Below are 22,945 nucleotides of genomic sequence, written 5' to 3' on the forward strand. Positions count from 1 at the left end.
TGAGGGGCTAAAGCTTAGAAAATGCTATTATATATTTTTTTTGTGAAGTTTGATCAAAGAAATCACAAAGTCTGGTTCAGACACCAAAAACTATGGTGCTTGCACTCTTTACTAGTAACAGGTCAAAAATCAAGTCAATAGTAAGGTAAATGAGGCCAAAAAAAAACGTTCAACTGAAGAGGTTCCAACCATATCCATTGATTGTTTTCTGCTATTTCTGCACAGTTTGACAAAATGACAAATGTGTCAATATTGAGAAAACAACTGAACTTCCAATTAACCAAGCGAGGGACATGTACGCTGACTGATAAGGCAGCGTTCACCAATGCTTTAGAACAGAACACAAAGCCTTTAGATTCAGCATATAGTTAGAGTATCTTTAATTAACTCGCTCGATGAATTTAAAATGAGTGACTGCATCCTCTGAATGCAGTCTCGCCAATGTGTGGCGATATAGGTTAATTAAAGTGATTTTTCTCTCTTTTGATTAAATATTATTTAGTCCACTTTGTATTTCCCAGCACGGACATACTTGAGCAACAGGGACATTTATAGTCGATAAAGTACTCATTTGATATGTGTGGTCGTTCTGTCAAGTTTGTGTCCATATGCGAACGTAAGCATATGAGGTTTATAACAGTTTGAAAGTCTGTTACAGTCTGGAAACGCTGATCCATTTAACTCCGTAATGATTAACTGCTCCCAAGAGTCTTTCTGGGATGAAGCTATGCATTGCCTTGACACCCACGTTAGCGGCAGTTGTCGTCCGCACACTGCCAGGCTCGTTGGCAGGACTTTACACCAGACTGGGTGTTAGCTGAGCCTTAACTGAGAATTTCCTTGGTAATGCCATGGAAACGGCTCCGTCCATGCTGTTGTTTACAACAACATAACAGGAGAGTGATGAATAACGAGAAGGAAAATGTTATTTCAGAGTTAAGTAGGCTACTTTACGGTAAAACCCAGCTTTGACTTTATAATCTTATAGCCTTGAGATGCTGCAGCGTAAATTGTGGTCTTTTAAGCCCTTAAATGCATCTGTTGTTCTCAGATACTTTGTCAGATTTCCACCGAGAGTTTCTAACCTTCACTTTTAGACAGACGCTGAGTGCTGCAGTCATGTCGCGCTGGAATTACCGCAATTACCAGATGACAACTTTGAGCTGTCCGAAAAGCTTCGACACGACAATTCTTAGGCGAATAGAAAGTTCAAAACAACAAGGTTTATTTGAAATCAAAATCTTTTGTAACATTATAAATGTCTTTACTTGATCCTATTATGTGTGCGTGAATATAATATTAGAATGTGTGAATATCAGAGTGTATCCGCAGGATAGCGAGACCTTTAAATGAGGAAAATGGCTCTTTGTTCCCACAGGCAGAAAAGAGTAATATCAACATGTCCAGAGCAGTTCAGCAGGGTTATGCGTTATGAACTGCATTAGCATAACGAAAGAGAGAGAGGAAAATTAAAGGAGACAAGGAGGAAGAAAGAGTTTGAAAGGGAGTGTATGGGTTATTTAGAGGCCTTCCCTGACAGAAAGCACAATCAGCACCTCACGGTTTCTCAGCTGTCTGCAATAGATCACCCTGTTAGCATGCAGCTGTCTCTGAGCGACAGAAAAACCACACTGTTTAAATGCCCACTGATTTCAGCTCAAATCAGAGGTTAACCAGGCTGTTATTACAAAATTGCATCCTCACCAAAAAAGGAGAGATGAGTGAGAGAGAGGAGATGGGTACTATGTGCGTATGCTTGTTTGTGCTCTGCTAAAATAGTAATAATATTTAGACGAACAAGATGTACAGTACTTGAAGTAGAATTATTTTAATTACTCATATAAAGATTACTTCTTGTCTTGAATTTTGTTCTTGTTTTAAGCATAAACCTCACTCAGTTTTAGAATTCTCATTAGATTTATGATTTAAGTTTTATTTAGCTGTACATTTGGTTCAAAATAAATGAACTAAATGTTTCGAAACCTGTTTTTTTTTTTTTTTCATTTATTATTAGACACTACCGCTTAAAGCTTTCTATTTCAGATAAATGTTGTTCATTTGAACTTTTTATTCATCAAAGAATCAAGGAAAAAAAACTGTTTTCAACATTGATAACAATAATAAATGTTTCTTGAGCAGCATATTAGAATGATTTCTGAAGGATCATGTGACACTGAAGACTGGAGTAATGATGCTGAAAATTCAGCTTTTGCCATCACAGGAATACATTACATTTTAAAAGATATTCAAATAGTAAGCAGTTCTTTTAAATTGTAAAACTATTTCACACTATTAGTGTTTTTGCTGTATTTTGGATCAAATAAATGCAGACTTGGTGAGCAAAAGAAAACAGAAAAATCTCACAGATCGAAAACTTTTGAATGGTATTGTTTATTTATGCTTGTTTAAGTTATCAGAATGTTTATGAATCAAGATAACTATTCAAATAAGTATTTCACTGTACTAAAATCTTTCTTTCCCATCTCTCCTTTTTTTTTCTCCTCTCCTGTCCTGCCTTCCTCATCATCTTCCTCTCAGACACCTTTGCCAGTAAAGTAGCAGCGACACAGGATCAGTACGCCGACGCGTCCATCGGAAACGTGACCGGCAGCAATGCTGTGAACGTCTTCTTGGGCATCGGAGTGGCCTGGTCCATCGCCGCCATCTACCACAACTCAAAGGGGCGCGATTTCAAGGTGGAGCCGGGTAGCCTGGCCTTCTCCGTCACCCTTTTCACCATTTTCGCCTTCATCTGCGTGGCGGTGCTCATGTACCGCCGTCGGCCCGACATCGGCGGTGAGCTGGGGGGTCCGCGGACTGCTAAAGTGCTGACCACCATGCTTTTCATCAGCCTCTGGCTCCTCTACATCCTGTTCTCCTCTCTGGAGGCTTACTGCCACATCAAGGGCTTCTAAACACACGTACATGCGCTCACACATACATACACTCTCAGAACTACACACCTTCACACAGTGACACACACGTTCATGCATTCTGTGGAAAATACGCAAAGACTAAAGGTTGTTCAAATAAAGGGAAAAGACTAAAGAAGGCAACAGCGGTGGACTCGCTTTCGGGTTCATGTGGATAATCGTTTTCCGCAGACCATCGGCCTGTTGTTCTGTTCTCTCCACACGCCACTCCTTCATCCTCTTCTTTCCTTGTTTGTTGTGTGTGCTAAATGACTGCATCTGATTGGACGGGGTTTGACCACAGTGTTCAAACATTAAATCTAGACTATGAAAAGCTACTATTGCTACCTTTAACTACTGTAGTTGTGCTTTTTTAACCTAACCCAGTATAAAAGCCACGTGGGACCGTGGAATCTGTAAGCTCCCTTCATAGTGCCATGGAACTCTGGGTAATGTGGCTGTGTGTTATAGGTTTGTTATCTTAATGTGGACCGAGCGGTAAATTTGCTTGGGTGAATTTTCAGACACACCACTTTATGTGTTTACAGATTATGTAATCTGAGCAGTCCTAACCGAAAGGGGTCAAATTTTGCCGTTCGTTTACGGCTTGGGCATCCTTCTAAACGGCTTTTGTCGTGTTCAAGAGCAGCTCTGTGTAATTTATTGTTGTGAAGGCCAGTTTTTAACCATCTCTTGCACTGGTGCAGTTCATTTCAGTTCAGAAAGAGAATAACAATAAAGTGAGTGCAGTATGCCATCTCCAATCTCTTCTCCTGGCGCTGAAGCTTCAGAAACAAGAGGTGCACTAGTGCAAGACTTTGATTTAAGAGCCTTGATCTGACGTTCTCAAAGACCGTAAAGTGCTATTTGAATGAGCTCGGGTTAAGGAACATCCTGAATTCTCTAATATGAACATACCGCGGTTCGTTATAGATTAGATTATTAATTTATGCAATCAATGGAAAGTATGTTAGGTCAGTGTAGTGAGATAATCCAGCATGTGACATGCTTTTGCCAACATCACATTAAGAGTTTACAATTATGACTGTTACTTTCCGTCCAAACCAACACGCATACATTTATAGACACACACTACGAGAAAAACGCAAAACCAGTGGCCATACTTTTGGAGATTTTGTTCACAATTTACAGTCTTACACATGCAAGCATGTATAATTGGTAGACTTTTGCTTGGTAAACTTGCTCAATGTCCCATACAGATACACTCAGTCACTCATCTATGTGGAGTTTACGAGGGCACGCTTTCCCTCCAACCCTGCTGAGATTACTTCTTTGTACTTTGTAGATTCGCTGCATACGGAGCTGTAAGGCAAATCTCGTAGAGTAGTCACGATTTTAGACGTAGGTCGATTTAAAAGCAGAAATTGTAGAACTAATCTGAATTTGACTTTAAACTTATTTAGGATAGCATGGTTTAACACAAACGAACTGAAAAAAGGAGCTCGTTTTAAATTTTGAAAATGCATTTGCAGGATTTTTTCACTGTCCTTTCCAAAGTTCGATTTCCAGTCTTAGTGGGTAAGTGAAAATAAAATCACGCTTATACTTACACGTAGATATTGTGTATTCTGCGCCAAATTTGCCAAAGGGAAAATCTTTCTAATGGAGAACTGCAGTGTGCCACACAGCCCCTGAAGTGGGTTTTGTATTTCGATCGTACATTTTTTTACCCACACCAAAAAAAAATGTCCTTGCAAGGATAAAGAGGCCTTGGTGACATTTCTTATAGGTGTTTGTACTGAAGGGATCCAGCCTACAGCTCTTTTACTGCATCTGAACACCTTTTCCTGTGATGAAAGAGTGTTTTTAACGGAATTCTGGGATTCTGTGTTGGGGGTTTGTAGTTTCAGTGGCAGAGAAGAAAAAAAAATTGCTTGAATAGCTGTTTATTCTAAATTTTTTGTTGCTTGTGTTTTATTTTGTTTTACATTTCTAATGAAAGGAAACAATATTGTACCAGCTTCAGGGCGTTTCTGTAGGAAACCTTCGATGATGACCTTCAGTCCCTGGTGAAGATGGTCCGCTGTTGCTTGCTAATACTATGATCCACAAGAAAGACACTACAAACAATGAAGGAAAAAAACAACATTGATAAAAAAAGACTTTTTCCTGAAGCCTAACATCTATTTAACCAATAAACAAACAAATGAAGTTGGAGTTGGTGAAACCATGTGAATTACAGCCATACCAAGTTCTGCCGTGAAGATTTTCATGGACTCTCGCCGTACGTGCTGCTCGCTGGCCGTCACACTAACCGACCGCAGGTGCGTCTCTCCGTACGGGACGTTCAAAGTGTACCTGCTCTGTCCGGTTTATACTGTATATGTATTTGCTTTGGCAGAGCAAGGGTCAGCAATTGTACATCTGTGCTCTGCGGTCTGTAAATCAGGGTGTGGCTGTATTGGACCCACCCCCTGTGAAACCTAGCCCCTCCCTGTGCCCCGCCCCCTTGTTTGCCATGTCCATATTTGGAATGTTAATGTGCTTCGTGTTGACAATGCATGGATGCTAACCTGTCTGTATATAGTACGCAGAATCCCCTTCATTAACGTAGTCGACCAGAGGTTTGAAAGCTGTATAGATATTCAGACTTTCGTTTCGTTCGCTTGTTCGGTTGGTTTTCCTGTCCGTAAGTTTCATTTGAATGTGTTTCTTTTTTCTTTTTTTTTTACTTGCTCATGTTTATTAAAAAGGCAGTATCTGTCGTTTGGTACAGGAGCACATGTACAAACAAAGGAAGCAATATGTCAAGGCCCTCTGCTTGGTTGTTGCAGTGGTTGTATTATTTAACGGTATGAAATATTTTGTCGTTGAAGCGTTCAGGTGTTTATGTATATAATGTACAGCAGAATGAAGGCAGAGTCACCACTCTGCCATTATCACAGAGAGAATACAACGTATTTATTTGAGACCCTTAAGAACTTCAGAATGACAAATATTGCCTTTTGGATTGATTGTTGCATAGAGCTTGTTTTGTTCTAGTTTCTTCGCTGAGCAGTGCGTGTGTGTGCGTGTGCGTGTGCGTGTGTGCGTGCTTGGTCGGTCTGGAGCAATCTGTGATATCTGTAAGAATTAAGGGAATTAATCCGTCATTTATCTGCTCCGAGTCTGTAAACCATCTTGCAAAAATCAGTGAACCATCTGGAAAATGTCTGTATAACATTAGGAGAATGTGTGTGAAGTGTCAGGGTTTGCCTTGTGTATGTCTTACATTCCTAAACCCCTCTCTCTTCCTCACTGCTCAGATGGTCTCTAGCCTTTCAGGGGTTTAATACTAATCTTTAAATAATATTATTTCCTCCCCTCCCCCTCTCATTCTCTCTCTCCTCTAACTCTCCAATCCAAGGCCTCACTTACTTCTTGCATTAATGTGTCCAGTGAAATTCTGTAGGCTGTATTTTGTAAACAATGACAGTCTATGTGTAAAGATGTTCCTGGTATTCCTGAACAATGAGTATATGTGTGTAAATGTCTACATTTCACTTATTTATAATGTATAAATTTATAGCATGTATAAAGGTTTGCAAAACCACTTATACAGCAAGGAATATTGTTCTTAACTAGTCGTTTTGTCTTGCTTTCCAGTAGAAATATCTAAAAATCCATAAAACAAGATACATTTGCATGTGTAATATAAGAGAATATCTATATCTTAAATTATTTTTTGTTGTTTCAAGCATAAATCTAACACAATTTAAAGGGGTTTAGGTTTCAGAAGAAGAGATAATAACAATTGAATATTTAACATGTCAAATAGTGTTGAGAATATTTTTAAAGGAAACCAAGACAAAACAGATTTTTTATTTTTTTTTGCAGTGTAAACAACATGGCAGAAAGCTCTCATGCCAAAGCAGGACTGAATGTATTGTATGTAACGTAATAGCTAATCTAAATGAAGGCTGTGAGTTTTAATATCTTATCTGTCTTGTACAGATTGAGGGGCTCAAATCATTGTGTGTGTACAAGCTAACGCTGATAGTCATGTTAATGCAAGTGTGTGTGGCCTTGTGGCATAGTGTGTCTTACACAGTCCTCTTGTCATGGGCTTATTAAAGCTGACTCTATTTTCCTCCTCACGCTCTCTCTCTTCTCTCTTCTTTCTCACTTTTCGCTTTATTTCACGCTGTTTTGTTTCGATCGTTAGGTTGTTTTAATTTCGATCTGAATAATTAAATATGATTTTTTTTTTTTTTTGATTTTTTTTTGTGTTGCACTCAATCTAATAAGATGGACGTCCACTAACTGTGATTGCTCCCCTAGTACACCTCTACGCAGGAAATAAAGTTTGGGATATCCTGTTTAGAGCTAAGTGGCTGCAGTGTGTCTCTTTTTATGATTATGTTTCTGAATACACATACACACTCAAAAGGTGTCATCAGTAATGGTGTTGATTATCCAGATAAAGATATTCCAGAGTTTAGGAGCCAAATGTGAAAACACTCTTGGACTTAGATATCCTATAGGTACTACCAAAAGTCCAGAGTTTTGTGACCTTGAAGAGCGTGATAGAAGATCAGTTAAATACACAGGAGCTGAACCATTTAGGGCCTTATAGGTCTGTAGCAATACTTTGTAATCGATACGGGACTTAATAGGTAACCAGTGCAGGGATGATAGAATTAGGGTTATATGATCATATTTTTTCGACCTGGTAGGACCTCTACCAGTTCTTAACCATTTCAAACAGTATAAAAAAAAGTGTTTATGAAAAACATTTCCTACCCTACCTCAGTATGGTGCTCTCAGTATGTTTCATATTTACCATTGCTCAGCGAAATTTAGTAATTTTAATAGGAATGCGCGCCATCGGGAGTTTAGCGTGCGAGCGAAAAAGTTCCTCGCTCAGATTAAGCTCATGTTCAAGTAACGTTTTCACCGCGCTGACCAACAGAAAGCTGCTTGGTTTGAAAGTAACTTTGATTTGTGTACCTTATGCATCGCTACTGTCAATGGACCTTTTACCATGAAATTTCACTGACATTTTTATTAATGTGAAAGCATCTTTACACTGACAACTATTACTGTCACCACACCTCATGTAAGTAGACTTAACATATTTGTAATTTTTTTGTGTACATTTTTCAAAGGTATTAGGCCCTATGGCTATTTGTTTCTTTATGAGTAAATCTTTTAAATTTGATTTAAAAAAAATAACAGTACGCATATAAGGGGACAATACAAATTTATAACCAACAAGATCATGCAACATCAAGAGGGTATTTACCTGGCACAGAAACACATTTTGGGGATGATCAAATTAATCAGAAAATCAATGATTAGTGAAGTTTTATTTACAAAAAAACCTGAATGAACCGATTCTCTAAAATGAATCCCATTGCTACATATGAGAGAGAAAGAGGACAGAGCTATTTGATGATTAATTTCATCCTGGACAGGTGTTTGCATAAGCTGTATTTGTCTGTCTAATAAAATAACAGAGATTTCATAATGCACGTCCAGAACTTTTTTCTGTTATTCTCTATTTATTGGGTGACCATGGGCCAGTCCATGAATTTCATCTTAAAAGCTCTTTGTGCTCTTTGTGAACACAAATCACTCCATAACTCAGATTCCATCTGTAGTCCAGGTAATGAGTTCTGGCGAGACTGAACTTGGACTCTTCTCTGTGGGAAAATGGCCTTCAGAAAAATTTCATTTGGCAATTCTTTCATGCCACTAATAAAGGAGACATTCACGTTGAACAGAACCTCAGATAAAGAACCAAGAAATGAAAGCTTTAGCGTATAAGTTCTGCTGGGAAGACTCAATTGTTACGTCACTTATTACCTTCTCATCTATCCAATCGCGTTCTAATACTTGTATAAAAGATCGATACTTACACGTGTCTGAGTTCGCAGATGCTGACGCTTTCATTCCCCTCCATCCTCCCCACCAACACCAGGATGGTCCCTTCCCATACCTCACAGGGGGTCGGCTGCGCCCCTGCCTTCGTCTTCAGGCAGGAAATGCAGATTCCGTACCCTTGGTTTACGAGCTACGGACGGGGCCTACGCCAAATAACTTTATATCATAATATTTGCTTGCTTGGTTACGGTATTTTGCCTCCTGAGTCTTTCTGGTAGAACTAACTGACCCAATGTAACTGTAATTGGGCACACAGACTCCTTCAATTCCACATGAACTGATAACGGATACTAATACTTATATGCCTTTTATGGAAGTAGTCTGCTGTGCTGTTATCGAGGCTCTTGATGACGTGCCGAGGTTTGCAGCCTTTCGTTTGAGAAGAACCCCTTGTTGAAACCCACAGCCCCTGAGGCTATGCCCTGGATTTCCATCAGCTTTAGCCGGTGCGAAATGCACTGCAGTTTAACGTACGTGACAGGACAGATTAAAGACTGCGGAACACAGATTCATCAATCATCCAACAAACATTAGCATCAGCTGTGTTTCTGCTCTAATGCCTCATGTGTTTCGAAAACCTACAGTCTTTTAGTCATTTAGGCCAAGCGCTGTTGTGTGAGAGGCAGAATATTCAAAATATTCATAAACGCGCACATCCACACAGTCTGCCTAAATGCTTTTCATTAAAGTTTAAAATGGTTTGATGGGAAGCAATTATGTCAGAATCAGACATAATCAGCTGTTTTCAGACCAAACTGCTCTTCGTGAGACAGAGCATCTGCTAGCGAGCAGACACATTTTATTATAGTCATTCTCTTTTTCTCTGTCATTTACTATTATCTTGTTGCTTTGAAAAGCTTTTCTACTATTGTTTGGCATGCGAATGAATCAGCAGAGATGATGTTCAATAATCATGTGCTTGAATGTGTGCATTTCTAAACAGTCATCATTCAGACAGGAGCGACTTAGATCGCATGAAGAGTTTTTAAATGTCACATAAATGGCAGGGCAGTGGTCTCTGAGCCCTGTAGAGAGTGTTATTTTAGAGGGCCTGCCACAGTGACTTGTGCTCAACCATATCACATACAGTCTTACAAAACACTCTTTACTCATTCTGAATAGATTAAAGCATTCTTTGAAACACAGCAGTAATGTTTCCTCGTGTTATACTGTGTTGTTGTATTCTTAAGCAAATAAAAAAAACTGTTCTGTGCTAGACTAATTTAGGAGAGAAGTGTTGATTGTGTTTTAAGAAGTATTAGACAAGGTTTTCCTCTTTCTACAGTAGACAATTATTTAGCTTGAGACACGTTTATGGAGGCTGTGGAGGCACCTCAAAGGAATTTTAATTGCAAATTGAAGTAATAGAAACAAGTGTCCTTATCTATTTATGCTGTAATAAAATAAGTTTTTATTTCATTCCAGGGATAATCTCAGCTTTGAGCGTGTCTTAGGCCTTGTCCACACTGAGACGGCGTTTTTGTCAACAAAGACGCGACTTTTTGAAAGCGCTCTCCAAAGTGGATGAATTTGAAAACTACATTTTCGCGTTGTAGTGTGGACTGTGAAAACGGAGGTATTCTAAAACGATGACGCAGTTTTAGTCATGTGACACATATTGAACCGATAGATAACGATGTTTATACCGGTATTGTGCCTGTTATGTGCTATCTGTTGGTAAATATGTTTCTTTGTACACTCTTCATATCACAGTTCTGCAGAGATGACAGAAAATTCACTCGCATTTGCTGTCCTGTGTCAAAATACACTCTCAAAAAAAAGGTACAAAAGCTGTCGCTGTGGCAGTACCTTTTCAAAAGGTACACCTTTGTACCTAAAGAGTGCATATTAGTCCCTCAAAGGTACATATTGGTACAAAAAGTGTACATATTAGTACCTAAATGTAAGTAACCCTTTTGAAGGGTAGCCTACTGTCCCAGTGACAGCTTTTGTACCTTTTTTTCTGAGAGTGCATGAAAGCAGTTGTGTTTTAGACCAAATTATATGTGCGATCTGGACGTATCAGTGAATGGTGAGATATTTTTCTAAATAAAATGATCCTGACAGAAGAATGGCATGAAAGCCTTATTATGTCTGTTCCATCTGTATCATCTAAATGAACGTTTATGAGGTTTTACCCATGCACAGTAAGGTGAATTTGGCGTTTTCGACATTTCAGTCATGGATGTGAAACTTTTAGAAAACACTTGAAATCGCCAGTGTGGACTGAGAGCGTTTTGAAACGAAAATGGCGATTTCAAATGTATCCGGCTTAATGTAGACGTAGGCTATCCTTAAACTAGTTGAAAATGCAACAGCTTATTATGATGACACTCTCAACACTATCAACAAATATAATTATTTTGTAAATGTCTAATTGTCTATTATTTTTCTTGCATTCCACACAAGGGCATCAAGCAATTAGAAGTCAATATTTACTTTTTTGGGGGAGGCACCAATCACAATTTCCCTTGTTATAAGGCAAAAAATAAAATTAAAATTAAGCAAAAAAAAAAAAAACATGTTGGAGGAACACGTTAAAGGAACACTCCACCGTTTTTTGAAATAGGGCTTATTCACCTTCTTTCCTACATTTAGATAGGTGGGCAAATGCATTTTTGTCTCAGTGCATGCATTGTTTTAGTTTGACAGGGTCGGCGCTAGCTTAGCTTAGCATAATGAATGGAATCCTTTGTTGCCAGCTAGCATGTCCTGAGTAAAAGTGATATAAAAAATAAAAAAAACCCCACCTAATTACTTCTTGTGGCCTGCATATTCACAACGAGTACAAATAGCGATGCAGATTAACACTAGGCGATTTCCTAGGCAGATATTGACTTATATATTAAGGACTATATTAGGGGGAAGCACAGGCGAAGCACTGCTACTTGGGCGTGATATCTCTGTGCCCAAGTAGCAGTGCTTCGCCTGTGCTTCCCCCTAATATAGTCCCAAGTCAATATCTGCATAGGAAATCGCCTAGTGTTAATCTGCATCACTATTTGTACTCGCTGTGAATACGCAGGCCACAATAAGTAATTAGGTGTTTATTTGTTTTTTATATCACTTTTACTCAGGCCATGCTAGCTGGCAACAAAGGATTCCATTCATTATGCTAAGCTAAGCTAGCGCCGACCCTGTCAAACTAAAACAATGCATGCACTGAGACAAAAATGCATTTGCCCACCTATCTAAATGTAGGAAAGAAGGTGAATAAGCCCTATTTCAAAAAACGGTGGAGTGTTCCTTTAAGTTTGATAATAATTTGTGTTTGGGGGAATTTTTTTATAACCATGAGACAATCGTTTTTTTGCTTTTGTTTTTGTTTTGTTTTTTTACCTACAGCTTCATTATGGTAAATACTTTTTGTTTATTTTATTTATTGGTTTGTTTGTTTGTTTATTTTTCAAAATCCACTTCAAAACCATGAGAGAAACTGAAACTCTTACAGTAGTTCTGAGTCATGTCTTTTTAGTTTTGTCATAGTTACAAAAGCTAAATTGAATCTGATTACATAGTTATCTCCCAGTTAAGATAAGTCACTCGATTTAGAAATAGATCACATCTCACAGCACTGAAGATGTAAGACCAGAGACTTCTTTTGTGCTTTCAAAACCTTTTTCTTTTTTCAGTTACAGTGTCACTGTAATATTTTGGGCAGTTGTGGCCTATTGGTTATAGAGTCAGACTTTTAACCCAAAGTTTGCGGGTTCGATTCTCAGTACCGGCAGGAAAATGACTACGGGTTACCATACATGGCTATCACATCACAGTCTAATATAGATACTCTGCAGTAACTCTCCCTCATTATTCATTGAATGAAAAATGATTAAGAAAATACACATGAATGAGAAATGATTGGAGATATGTTCATTTTTCAGTAATTAGCCCTGCAGATTTAGTGCTAAATTTGATTAGCACATAATTAACAGTAGCCTAGCCACTTGCTTTTCATTTAGGTTGTCCCTCTTCTCAAACCCACTGCTGTTTAACGGACCATTTCAAGAATGAAAACAGGCCATTGCATGGCTGTACATCACACAATGGCCTGCCATTTCAAACAATGGAGCATTTAGTAGGCTACATAGCGAGCAGCTAATTATTCTGGTTGATCCTTTCCAAGAAGTGTATTAATGTCCTCTTTCTACATGGATACATCTAATACTTCACCTCAATGAAGTGAAGCCAACATTAACATTTATAGAGGATGATGGGAGGAAAGAGATGGAATAACCAAACTGTGTCATAAATGAGCTTGGAGAACTATTGTTTACTCATTATTGCGGAGATGCTCTTTAAGCACAAATTATGATCTTGCTTTGTCACTATTCTGTATATAGAACACTATAGTGTGATCTATTCTAAATGCAAAACACTATTTTGCTCTGCTATTCTATAAGTTGACTGCTATTAGGCTTTGCGTTATTCTACATGTAAGAACACATCTGTGATCTGTCACTATCTGTAAATGGAACACTATTCATTTCTGTCACTATTCTGTAAATAGAACACTATTCTCCTGCCACACGTTTTCAATTGAATTGAGCACCAAATGTGAATGTAAATACAAATTGAAAAATAACATGCAACATGGGTGACCTTAGCATGTGCACTTCTCTAAAACCCTACGTTTAATTTAATTTAGTTGAAATAAATCACTCTGATTGATTAATCAAAGCTTATCAAACCTGTTTGTTCTCTGGGTACTCTGTTAAAATGTTATCCTTGCAGATAAAACCATCATCAACCAAGAGCTCGGCAAAACAATTCCCTCTGTCATTCTTAGCAGAAATTATCATTATTATGAGGCAAATAATGTGTTTTTTAGTTTTTTTATTTACCGTGAGCTTATAGCGACCCACAGTGGTGACATTCTGCGCGCGCACACACACACACACACACACACGTTGGGTTTTCATGTTTTATGGGGACATTCCCTCAGACATAATGATTGTTTTATACTGTACAAACTGTATATTCTAACCCTACCCCTAAACCTACCAATCACAGAAAACTTTCTGCATTTTTACATTTTCAAAATACCTAATTTCGTATGATTTATGGGCTTAAGCTCATGGGCAACCAAAAAGATTTAGGTTTACCTGAACCACACACACACACAGATGTTTTTTTTCCACTATATTAGTGAAGATATTGCATAGATGTCCATTAAATATTTAACTAGCCTATATAAGTGAGGACATTTGTCCCTCACAAGTATAATTGAAAAAGTACACACACAAACTGAAACTAGTAGCCTATTTTTGAGGCAGTTTTTTTCCAACCACTGTATTACACATAGGCTCCTGGGTCAGGGGTTATTTTTGTATAGCTTACGCCCAGCAAGTTAGCAATACGCCTATAGACCACGCAACAAGTTTAAATTAACACAGACAAATGCAAGTAGTAATAAAATGTAGGCCTAAATAGTAGGCTCTGTCATAACTGAGAGAAGCTACATGTGTGCTCGCTTTAAGATGTAGCCTATAGCCTCCTATTGCTATTTTTTTATTTCCTTCCTAAATCAAGTTAAAAAATAAAGTTTATTCACAAATTAGCCCAGTTAACTAAATTATTTTTTGAAAGTTTATATGTTTGAGAAGTCACTTTGTAAAGAAAATATTTTATTTTTACTTGATGGTGCATTTCATTGTTCATTCAGATCTTTTTTTATCCTCATGAATACAATTGAGAATATTCATTAACAATCTATCGTTTACATGTGGCAGATACTTTTATACAAAGCAAGTAGCCTACATTGTGTTCCCTGTGAATCATTAAACTCATGACCTTATCTATTTTTTACATTGGGCAGATACTTTTATACGAAGCAAGAACATTGTGTTCCCTGGGAATCATTAAACTCATGACCCTAGCCTGTCTATATGGGAACTTTCACGTCAGAGGCAGAGGTGAGAAATTATGGCGTTATCTATGGCGTAAATTCTCGCGCATCTACTACGCAATTTCCTAGAGTGGGAGAGAGATTCTTGAGCGCTCTGCTCTCCCATAGCTCGCGTCATTACACCTAGATGTCTGTTATGCTGTGCAGGTAAAGTTGGCTCAGGTAGTTTGAAGGTTTTTGTGTAGACTCTATCTGCCAGGACAGCACGCGCAACACGCTCACAGGTGAAGGAAACACCGGAGTTGTCCCGAAACATTTTCATCCAGTTATCGTGTAAAGGTCATCAGCGAACTTTTCCTATGTTTGAAACAATCGCAGTGAACATGACGAGTTTGAAGGCGTTTAGCGAGCCATTTGGTAAGTAAATCTGCGTGATCTTTACTAAACTTTCTTTGTTCCTAGAGAAAATGTGCTTTATACCGGAGTGGCAAAGTTTTTTCTCGGTCTTTAAGTAGGCTACTTGGTTTCAGTTTTTCTAATTAATGCAGTAGCAAACGATGAATACTATAAGAGCTAAGGTCTTTAGTTGCTCTGTAAACATAAGTAGACACATGCATTTGCAGTTAGGATAAATATTTGTATTAATATATATATACATGTGTGTGTGTGTGTGTATATAATATATATATATATATATATATATATATATATATATATATATATATATATACATACATGTATGTGTATGTGTGTGTGTGTGTGTGTGTATATATATATATATATATATATATATTGGGACACATCAAGTGCAACTCAGGTTGACTTCATCTTGCTTTATATAGCTGTAGTCTATATGGTGTGACTTCAGCAATAGGCTACGAATGCCGTGTTTAATTTTCATATATTTGTTTGAGTTACTAAAACTTGCTGTTTTGATTTTTAAAGGCTTTTCTTCTTTGTATGTAGAGGTGGCTGGGTTTATACTGCAGGATTTGTTTGTGTTGCTTCTGCTAGTGTATGGGTGGCCATGCAGAAGAAGATCTGTGCAGAGGGTTTTGCCCTGCAGGATTATATTATGATGTGGTTTACATTTTATCTGTTCAAGTGCATCCCGAGCAAGCAGCTACACGCTCTCTGCATTCCCTGGCTGAGCAGAAACACTCATGAATAGATGCAGGCTGCACAGGTTTGGATTCGTCTGCAGTACTGACTGGGGCTAAATGTGGCACCTGTAGATAGATCTGTCCATGAGTTTTAGTTAATCTCTCCACAGCTGTGAAGAATGAAACACACTGGATTGTGAATGAGTAAAACATTTGTAGCACATACTGGCATCAAATAATTTTGCATAAGTGTTGGGTATTTTTGTTAGTGGGGCAGAAGAAATGAAAATATCTTTCCAGAGATAACATCAGCTCAAGGTGCTATAGGCACTTTCCGGTTTGATGCTTACATCAGAGTTTGTTTCTTGTTTTTTCCCTGCATGTACTTTCAGCAGTCACCATCATTACATTTAAAAGTGTGTTTCAGTTCAGACAGTCAACATCCTGTTTCAGCTGATGGGATTTCTTAGAAAATACCCTTTATATTTCATACTCAAGTTTTCAAGGACCGTTTTAAGGAACCACTTTATTCCTCTGAATTGTGTTTGCCTGTCTTTCGTGTGAATCAGCGGCAGCGGTCATGAACGCACGTTGTGTGGTACAACTGTGGTTAAGCTGTCTGGTGTAGGCGAGACTGGGTTTATAACCAGACAACGTGATCGATCTTTTCCCTCACCGGCCTTAGGAAACAGACAGGCATTCAGGCTGATGTCTGAAGTTGTGTCTCTAGTAACTGTCCCTTTAGCATAACTCTGTATAATGGAAGTTACATTTGATTATGCTTTATCTTGAAAAAGAGACGAATGATAAAAGTAAAAAAAAAAAAAAAAAAATGCTTTATATACTTATTTAACAGGAACTTGGACTATTCCAAGTGCCTAGTATTGACCCAGTGCTGTCATCACTTCAGGACTAGCATCACATTGGGGCAGTGTTGGGGGGAGTTGCTTTTAAAAGTAATGCATTGCAATATTGTGTTACTTCCTAAAAAATGAAAAGTAGTGTATTATGTTACTTTTTCTCACCTGGGCTTGCTTGTTTGTTTGTTTTTGTTTTTTAAGAACAAAATAAAAACCCTTTCACGTCAAAAGTGAAATGAATAAGCCTCAGGCTGAAGGAAATGCAAAAGCACGCCTGTACAGTAGAGGGCGCAGCTCAAACAAACCTTTCATTCTAGACTGCAGAAGAATAGGATGCATGAGAAGAAAATCAAAACTTAATTCAGCAATAAAAACAAAAAAATGAAACCCAAATGTTATTCTAAAGTAATTTTTGCTGATTATTATGGTTGAATTGGATCGGCAAATAAAGTGAGATTAAATACATAAAGTATATTTATGTTATTTAACATTTAATTATTGCAGGTTTGCGCAAAATTATGGTTTGCATTTCACAGTTTTTCTTTATTTTAAGGAATACTGAATCTGTTCAAACTGCAAGTCTGAGGCCCTTCTTAACAATTGCTCAATTGCAAGCAATTGTTGCTAAAGAAAAATGCCACGTCACATTATTGGAAATATTTCCATTTTAAACCATGAAAGTGCAAGTTATTAATAAGTCTCAACCCCAGCCAATTATTCACTTTATGAATTATTCACTTTATACAGAAAGTGAAACATAAAATCTACTTCAAAATGTTCTGATAACGGTATATAACAGTCTTCATTTATTTTCTTAATATTTCCCTTGTGGCCCATACGTAGAGAAGTATTTTGTGTTAACTAAGTAATCTAACATCTTTTATTATCATTGCAAATTAATTGTAATAGTAATTTAATAATAAAAGTAGCCTAATAATAATCCTTCAGATCAAGATCATCGCAGCGGGGGCTAAGCCGGGTCTCAAGAAAGGGGAGGGGCTTATCCAGACCAAATGATTAGGGAATTCCTGCATGTCACCAGAGGAAACTGTCATTGCACAGGTTAAAAAAGAGTAAAAATAGAACGCCTGCATGGATAAATCGTTCACAATAAGATCAATAAAATACTTTTATATAATATGTAGGTTGAATTTTATTTCATGACGACTTTAACTCTTTACTTTGATTCTAGCATTAAAGCTCAGCGTTGTTTTGGCACAGCAAATTGGGGTGATAACATTGAATGGCATCATAGTCTCTGTGCCATGAAAGCAGAGATCTGTGTTTGAATCTGCCACAAGGCAGCGTTGCCTCTGAATTGAAACTCACATGTGTCTCTCACACTTCCTTCCTCTCACAGTCACTTACTCATTTTTACTAGCAATCCTCTCTCTGTTTCTTTATCCTGTTTGTTGGTTCCGTAATTGTCACACAGCTTCTGAGGAGTGTTTGTGATCTGCTACTGCTCGACTTTTTGGAATCCGGCAAGTAACTTGTATAGCGAAGGAGCCTTTTTTTTGCGACAAAACAATAACAGGTTCTTTTCGTCTTTGAAAATGAGATATTTAACTGATGATTTTGGAACTCAATGTGTGGATTTGTTTCTCTTTAAATGCCATCGCACTGGTCGCATTTTGTTCTTGCATATATCCTCAACGTTTGTCTCAACCTGTACCTTTTCTTTTGTGCCAAATATTTATATATATTAGCACAAATTCTGTATATTTCACAAATGGAAAATATGTTGTTGTTCAGTGTGATGTAGTCTAACATGATGCAACATTGATGCACTAATGTTGATGTGATGGGGTGTTTAACCTTTGGGATTTTTGCAGGGAGAGTGGCTTCTGAACCGGTGGAGGACACTGACCCCAGCACCTTCATTACAGAGATGGTATGTTTTTATTGTTTTATTTTTCAAATACAAACCGTTGAATCTTTTTGTAAAGTAAAGGTCTTAGTTTACTCTAGAAAATTTGGGTGGAATGTTATAGATTGATGACGTTGGGTAATACCCACTGCACTGACACATCAGTTGAATCATATGTGGTGTTTAGTTTTGGTTTGTTATGACAGACTACATGAGTTGTAAACATTGTCGCCTTTCATATTGTGATCAAATGCCACTGATTATGTAGGTTAGACATGATTTTTATACATGATATCAAAGTAGCATTGGATGGGAGGAGCAGGTTTGAAACCCACACTCTTACCTTGTTGTGTGACGCCCTCAGAGGTTTGTTCTAGCATGTTCTCTGCTCATTTATCCACACATCTGAAAGTTTAATTTCCCCCCCTTCACTGTACGCACCTCCTCTCTTCGAATGTGTCCCAACATGTAGAAAGTGAAACAAAGGTGTATTGTTTACCTCTACGGTCTTTGCTGATGTTTTCTTTTCTTTTCTTTTTTCTGTGTTTCAGTCTCTAAGGTCAAATTACCCTGTTCAGGTCACTGATCCACAAGGTATCAGAGGTATTTATTGTTTATTTATATTGTTGCTGCTTCTGTTTATTTTCATGTCTGCTTATTGAATCAATTCTGCTGATCTCAGTTATTGAGAATGGTGACCTTTTAATGAGCCTCCACACTTTCCATATAATCATGTTCTTTTAATTGTTAATAAAAGATCAGCAGATTTATTCATAGAAATATGACTCCTGATTCTCTACAGATCCTGTAACCCTACAGCTCAGCTCTCTTCCTCCTGGTTATCTGACGTCAGCGGTGGGCCGAATACGACAGGTGAGTCATGTGATCTTTTAGTTGCCTGAGATCATTTATTTGCATATAGTTGGGTCTGATCACTTTCTATCATTATTTGCGGAAGTCACGTACTAATTTCTGACGACATCCTTATTTATAGATGCAAACTACACATTGTGTGGTGTACTGATTCTTGAGCAGTTGTATGATGTGGGCTGTGTAATAAATTGTGTAAATGCCAAAGGCTACATTTTATTCCACTTCTCGGGACTGTGCGGTTGTTCCCCCTACTACTTGTTTCATATGTTTCAGTTGCGTTTTCTTTAGGGGTGTGGGTTCACTTGTTCTGTACCCCTTATTTTAATGTATTTGTGCTAAGTGTGATATGGGTCACCGTGATTTTGCCAAGTAAGACATGTTCCTGGATCAACATATTTTGTTGATCCTGGATTAACATTCCTGCCCCAAAATTTAGTCATAACCCTATCCCTACCCCTAAACCTAACCCTACCCAAACTTTTCCCTAAAATCTGAGGGAAATGACAGGTGAATAACACTGATGTTGAAGCACCTCACCCTGGTTTTAAGCCTAAACTTGACATAAACTGTAAACTTGTTCCTCAAATCTGATTGGTTGATTGGAAAGTTGTTCCAGGATCAACAAAGATGTTGATCCAGGATCATGTGGTACTTGGTGAAATCACGTTCACCGTGTGATAATATAGAGCCTTCTTTTTATACATAAGCCTTAACATCTATTCTTTATCACCCAGCCTGTGGAAAATGACGGTACAGAATTGATTCCATCGGCTTCTGTTTCATCAGGTATGTATCGATGGTAGAATATTAGTTTTATATGCTACAAGTGATCACAACATATACAGTGTAAAATTAAGTGTTTAAGAAATTATTATTTAAAAGTACAGTATGCACCTTTTTTGTTGTTGTTCAAAATGTACCTAATGAGCAAGTACAACATGAATCTATATTCCAGACCATGTTTTTATCTTATCCTGAATCACTACGGTACACCTACCATGCCGGCTACCGTGTTCTTCCTCAAAATTTACATAGTGTATCTTTTAAAGTTCCCCTTGTGTTGAAAATCAAGCTTTTAATGTTGTTTATATTTCTATGTAATGTTTTAATATGCTTTAAGACAAATCATGTAAGTCAGCAACATTCACGTTCATTATATGTTCATGTTAGTTCACAGTGCATTAATTAATGTTAATAAATGCAATTTTTGATTTTAAAAATACATTAGTAAATGTTGAAATTAGCATTCTCTCATTTTAATAAATGCAGTAAAAATATTGTTCATAGTAGTTCATGTTAACTAATGTAGGTTTAAGTATTGTTACTGTTGAATTAAATTTTGGATATATTCCATAATGTCTGCTTTTCTTTCCCCACTCTCTAGACTTTAGTAAAGAACGTAAGTCCTGTAAGGAGTGTTTGTGTTCTGCCCCTCCACCCAAAATCAGTGACCTGATGAACGACGAAGACCTTCTGTACACCCTAAGGCTGAAGCTGGATCCAACTCACTGCACTGTCAAAAACTGGAAGAACTTTGCAAGCCGCTGGGGGATGAGCTACGACGAGCTCACGCTTCTAGAGCAGCGCACACACGGTGCCACCTACCAGAGTCCCACTCAAGAGTTCCTCCTGCGCTACAACCAGAAACCTGTCACGGAGCTCACCGAACTTTGCCAGCTTTACCAGCGCATCGATGTGCTACGATTGCTCCAGAGGTGGTTGGAGAACGACTGGCCCTCGCGCTGGCAGAAGGCCCATTAGCTGAGACTTAATAATAACTGGACCTTAATGAATGAAACGTGTTCGTAGAATCTGAAATTCATGGACAGCAGGTCAGAACACACACTACTGAACAGTGGTGGTACAAAGACAGTGTTTACAAGGTTGTACACTGGACTTAGTTTATTTTGAACTTTTGGCTGATTTCATCTCTCCAAGTTTCACAGATTGGTTCACATCTTTGAAATACAGATATTAGCTATGCGATTGAAGGGTGATCAACAATATAAGCAGTGGCGCCTCAGCACTTAAGGGGGAAATGGAAAGACCACTCAGGTGTGACAACATGTCTGGAAATTATCTGTTAATCCAGTCATACACTGTTTAATTTATTTTTAATACAAACAGCCATCTGTGTGTTGTGCCACTGTAGGTGTTTTTATGAAGTGTCCTTTGTAACATTTGTGATGAGTCATTTGAGATGGTTTCTCACCTTTAGTCTTGCCTGCAGTCTCGTAATGACCTATGAATCAATCACAAATGAGTGGCTGGTCAGGACACACAAACTGAATCTCCTTAATTTCAGCTGTAATTCAGCTTCCTATAAGTTCCTATTGCAACAAGGCATTTATATCCCAGGAAAATATGAGGTTAGAGGTAGCTCATAATTTTGATTGACGCCAAATCACATACAAATTACAGCTATTTTGCAGTTGATTCAAGTCTGTAAAAAGTAAAACAACATAAAAGACGAGATTTGATGAGGTAAAAAAATGTTTAACCTTGGGATTTATTTAATTAAATAGTCCTAGCTACATGTATATGGTACAGGATGGTGTGCTTTGATTATTGGCCTTTGTCTGTAAACCATTTGTTGAATTAAATGCAAGATGTAAGAAAAGTTTTACTGACTATTTATGGTACACTAAAATTCGTTCTGCTCGTGTTCTATGAATGAGACTCATTCTGTAGGGAGGGTTTGTGAAGTAGTCAGTTAAAGATTCAAAATTTAGATTTAAGTATCATATAAAACATTTTGATATATATTCAAATTCCCATTGCACTGCTTACTGAGCACTTGAATTTAGTATCACGGTTGGTATGAATGGCACTTAAATTATTTTTCGCCCTATCATTAGGAGTCTTTAAGAAAGATTTAGTATGTCTCTGAGAAAGGAGCAGTAAAATAGCAGTATAACTGCAGAGAACCGTGGATCTGGAAGTTGATGGAACTTCAAACAGTCTGAGCTGTTTTAAATTTGATTATCGGAAATATTTGATGGTTTAAAAAAATGCAGCTGGTTGCGGTTTCAGAATTCATGGTCAAATATCAATCACAATGCAGGTAATAGGGTAGGTTTTTGACAACATTACCTCTTCTAAACAAGATTATTTTTGTCTTCTTTAAAAAGTGTTTGGTTTCGTGCTCTGTACTCTACCTAGCTTTTAATTTCCTGTGTATGAATTGTAAAGCCACATCTGTTTGTGTGCATCAGAAGTTCTCTGTAAAAAAATAAAACATTTATATGCACAGTATCTAAATATTTGTTAAAATTGTTTGTCAATAGGTACAAAATGATTTTTAATCAACAATACATTATGAACTATTGGCATAGTTGATGTCAGAAGTGGTGAAAAACTAAACAAATAATTGTGTAATTGTAGTTTTACTGCTGTACTGTATCCATTTTTCATATCCTTAGAGGATCTTTTTTTTAAAGTTTATATTTAAGGCATCCCGCATAACAGTGTGACATAATCAGATCTGAAGTAAGCATTCAAATAAATTAGCCACGTGTTGTTCATGATAAACTTTATTAAAGTATTTTAAGAGAATTGTGCCTTTGTAAATATGGTAGGCACATGGTTAATTAAAA

At 37.6% G+C, this 22,945-nt stretch overlaps 2 protein-coding genes across 10 annotated transcripts in view; both read left to right on the forward strand.

Annotated features, from left to right (window-relative positions):
- slc8a1b (solute carrier family 8 member 1b) overlaps positions 1–7,242 on the forward strand; it is an 81,442-nt gene extending 74,200 nt beyond the window's left edge. For all 3 annotated transcript variants that reach the window (XM_084096939.1, XM_084096937.1, XM_084096938.1), the window contains exon 7: positions 2,539–7,242. In XM_084096939.1, the coding sequence (XP_083953065.1) occupies positions 2,539–2,915 (377 nt within the window). In that variant the 3' untranslated portion in view covers positions 2,916–7,242. The remainder of the gene's footprint in view (positions 1–2,538) is intronic.
- A 7,360-nt stretch (positions 7,243–14,602) lies between these two features.
- Positions 14,603–22,604, forward strand: edaradd (EDAR-associated death domain). Of its 7 annotated transcripts, none has more exons than XM_084097530.1 (6): positions 14,603–15,060; positions 18,442–18,500; positions 19,028–19,079; positions 19,279–19,349; positions 20,084–20,135; positions 20,734–22,604. In XM_084097530.1, the coding sequence occupies exons 1-6, from the start codon at positions 15,003–15,005 to the stop codon at positions 21,108–21,110; spliced, it is 669 nt and encodes a 222-aa protein (XP_083953656.1). In that variant the 5' UTR covers positions 14,603–15,002; the 3' UTR covers positions 21,111–22,604. The 7 variants fall into 7 exon arrangements, with proteins under 7 accessions (XP_083953656.1, XP_083953657.1, XP_083953660.1 ...); XM_084097531.1 differs by having other exon boundaries at positions 14,701–15,060; positions 19,028–19,070; XM_084097534.1 differs by lacking the exon at positions 14,603–15,060 and adding an exon at positions 17,963–18,090.
- Positions 22,605–22,945: the final 341 nt, after the last annotated feature.

This window comes from Abramis brama (assembly GCF_963993115.1).
Source record: "Abramis brama genome assembly, chromosome: 21".
Classification (NCBI taxonomy): domain Eukaryota; kingdom Metazoa; phylum Chordata; class Actinopteri; order Cypriniformes; family Leuciscidae; genus Abramis; species Abramis brama.